At 37.2% G+C, this 3,816-nt stretch overlaps 1 protein-coding gene across 1 annotated transcript; it reads left to right on the plus strand.

Moving 5' to 3' along the window:
* The first annotated feature begins 2,062 nt into the window (after window positions 1-2,062).
* Window positions 2,063-3,025, plus strand: LOC104653693 (olfactory receptor 10C1-like). Its single transcript, XM_010352748.2, has one exon. It carries the CDS (start codon window positions 2,063-2,065, stop codon window positions 3,023-3,025), a length of 963 nt encoding a protein of 320 aa, XP_010351050.1.
* The last annotated feature ends 791 nt before the right edge of the window (window positions 3,026-3,816 follow it).

Raw genomic sequence — 3,816 nt, forward strand, 5'->3', positions numbered from 1 at the left:
TTGCTTATCCCCATAAACCTAATAAAAATCCCTTGGCTTTATATGTAATCCAGAGAATGATAACTGTAAGAACTACATTTTAATCATTTTCAAGCAATCAGATTCTAGTTCAAAGGTACTAAAAAGAGCAAGCCAGATAATATAAGATTAGGGCAATAAAAAATTCCAAAGAGGATGTTGTGCCTATTTTATAAGGGGGTTATACTAAGGGTAGTTTCCTACCCAAATGACACTTTCCTCTTCCCTATTCCTTTTCCTTTATGTCATTTAAACGATACATATTCACTACCATACTCACTTTTCTTTAAAACTGGGTACCTTACCGAATTCATTATCTTTCCTAATATATACTTTTGCTTCTCTATTTTATTATGTTTACTTTTGATAGGAAAAAGTGGATGCTTTGTGAAACTCATTTGTGATTAGAAGATTATAACTTATTAGTTTGAATCTTTTATAATAATCAGTATAAATATTAACTTCATCAACGTAATGTGACATGATAGTTGCTTGTGTAGTTTTTTAACTATTTTTGATGATTATTATGCTTAATTCATACAAAAGTTAAAATCTGAATATTTTAACAATTTAGAGTGATCAAAGAATTGGTTGCAATAGCACATTTCACTTTAATTCATATTGTACTGTGTGCACAGCCTGTGATAGCAATTAATACAGGTTATTCATTTTACTTAACTGTTGATTAATCTGCATTTTATATTTACTACTTTTGCTTCCCAAGTGAGACAGACCTGTCCATGAAAATCAGGAAGTGGTTGAGAGATTCAGTCAAACTGCTTCCTGATATTCTCCAGTGAGAAGACAATGTAAGTCTCTAGGGAGGAGTGTGGCAGGATAGGGATTCAAAACACAGAGAGAACTGAAGTATGACGTATTCATATCCCATTGCTTTTTAGGAAGAATTATGTAATCCTTATGTAACTAGCACAGCCTCTCTTTCTCTTTCTGTGAGTGAGTGTGTGTGTGTGTGTGTGCGTGTGTAGCTGAGGGCATTGCTAGAAGAGATGTGGTGCACTCTCACGAGGCACACAGTCTTCCTGAGATCAGACACTGTCTCTGACTGCAACAAAGACTTCTCAGCACAGTCTTAGGAGTGAAGATGGGGCAGATTTACATCCTCTGAATTTGGGAAGTTATAAGGAGCTGGTGCAGAGAAAATCAGGAAGTGGTTCATCGGAAGCAAAAATCATCTATTTTTTTCTCTCAAATGTTATGATTAAAGGTATGCAACATAGCTGATGCCTTAAGAAAAGAGGGCTGTGCAAGACAGTGAATTAAGGTATAAAAATGTACAGCCAATACCTAAAGAATTTGTCAGTTCAGGTCATTATTTAAATTAGTTATTTTTTCTTTCTCTGAAGTACAACTCAGCTTCTTAGTACTCCTGTCACAAAATTGCCATAAGTTGTTTTAAATTAATTATTTCATAGGACATTGACATAGCTCTTATTTTTGGGGAATGGACATACAATTATCTTGTACATGGTAATTCTGTCAAAAGATAAAACAGTTTCTAAGGGGTTAAGATATCACCCAGTTAAACATTAAGTCCTTGATGAAGTGACTATGGGGAAATAGTAGAAAACAATGGGTAGTCCTATCCATAATTTTTAATAACTAATTTACATAAATTATATGCACTTCTAAAGTGTTTAAAAGTATTATATCATAATTAAGGTTAACATTTATTGTATTTTGTATGCCAGAAAGTGCGTTAGGTGTTTTGGATACAATATTTAATAGTGTATCACATGTTTTCTTTCTGCTGATAGGAAACAGAGAAACACTTCACCATGAAAACAGATGAACTAAGGGACTGAACCAGGTAAGGTGATTATATTTGGACAAATCAACTGAGATAGTGAACACAGAATAGGATTTGGTTTGAAAAGGTATGGGGATGAGTGTAATTTTTGAATTTTATAATGCAGGTAAGAAATTCATTTCTCTGATTTACTAAAATTCCTAAAAATAATAATGACTTATTTCCCTCATCCAAAGGAATCTTTGTAGTGACTTTGGTGTTTCTCTTTCCCAGGTCATGAGTCTTAACTGTTCCATGTGGCAGGACAACAGCATGTCTGTCAAACACTTTGCGTTTGCCAAATTCTCTGAGGTCACTGAACAGTGTTTCCTTCTATTTACCCTCATCCTACTCATGTTCTTAGCATCACTGACAGGCAATGCTCTCATAGCCCTTGCTATCTGGACCAACCCAGTCCTCCACACCCCCATGTACTTTTTCCTGTCCAACTTGTCTTTCCTGGAGATCGGCTACACTTGCTCAGTCATACCCAAGATGCTGCAGAGCCTGGTGAGCGAGGCCCGAGGAATCTCTTGGAAGGGTTGTGCCACACAGATGTTTTTCTTTACATTGTTTGCTATCAGTGAATGCTGCCTTTTGGCAGCCATGGCGTTTGACCGCTACGTGGCCATATGCTCCCCACTGCACTATGCAACACGAATGAATCGTGGAGTGTGTGCCCACTTGGCAATAGTTTCTTGGGGAGTAGGATGCATGGTGGGCCTGGGCCAGACAAACTATATTTTCTCCTTGGACTTCTGTGGCCCCTGTGAAATAGACCACTTCTTCTGTGACCTCCCACCTATCCTGGCACTCGCCTGTGGGGACACATCTTATAATGAAGCTGCAGTCTTTGTTGTGGCAATCCTTTGCATTTCCAGCCCATTTTTACTGATCATTGCTTCCTATGGCAGAATTCTAGCTGCAGTGCTGGTCATGCCCTCACCTGAAGGCCGCCGTAAAGCTCTTTCCACCTGTTCTTCCCACCTGCTTGTAGTAACACTCTTCTACGGCTCAGGATCTGTCACCTACTTGAGGCCCAAGGCTAGCCATTCACCAGGAACAGATAAACTCCTAGCTCTCTTCTACACAGTGGTGACATCCATGCTCAACCCCATCATCTACAGCTTACGGAACAAGGAAGTTAAGGCAGCTCTCCAGAGAACCGTGGGCAAGAAAAAAATTTTGACCCATAGTTAGGTACCAGAGGGCTTTGAAAATTTGCTTCTTGGAAAAGATGTACAAACATCCTAAAAGTTAACAAACAAACAAAAAGCTGTGTACTCTTCCACATGTCTTGTAAGGAGCTTCTTTAGTTACAGTGATGGTAATTTTTGAGTCATCTCTGTACTTAGAGTATAAAATTATCAGTTTACACCTGAGAAGCCAGGCAAATTCTTACTCTACACTCTTAAGCATTTTCTAGCCCCTGAGGGGCCTATCTGACTTTTGCTTTGGTCACAAGGGAGTGTGTTCTTAAAGGTGCCTGTCCCCTATGATTCTTAATTACCTAATAATTCTAGAAAGTTTATTATTTCCTTCCATAAAAATGTCTTAAAATTCAACTTTAATTATTGGTACATAGAGTCAAATAATTATTTTTGTGATTTGCATGTAACTATAAAATATGTAAACCTTAAAAAAAAGCACCCTCTTAAGTTTCAGAAGCATTTGTTACAGAATATTAAAAGAAAAATATGGGCAATTTTTATTGAGAGTTCTCACGGTAAAATGTTTTTAAAAAGAGAAATAGTATTAAAATGCAAAGATGGAGAAAGAAAATGGAACTAAAATTAATATAAACTTTTTAAAATGTAATTTAAAAATGTATATATGTGCAGATGGATCCTGATGCAATAGATTTGGAGATCATCCGAAAACTTGCTCTTCAGAGGACTGAACATGGTTATAGCACAATTCAGTAGCTCTAGGCACCTACAGAAGCATTGCCTTGGATTTAAACGTCTAGTTCTCAGAGAGGGGCTCTGTTA

Source organism: Rhinopithecus roxellana, chromosome 4, assembly GCF_007565055.1.
Source record: "Rhinopithecus roxellana isolate Shanxi Qingling chromosome 4, ASM756505v1, whole genome shotgun sequence".
NCBI lineage: Eukaryota > Metazoa > Chordata > Mammalia > Primates > Cercopithecidae > Rhinopithecus > Rhinopithecus roxellana.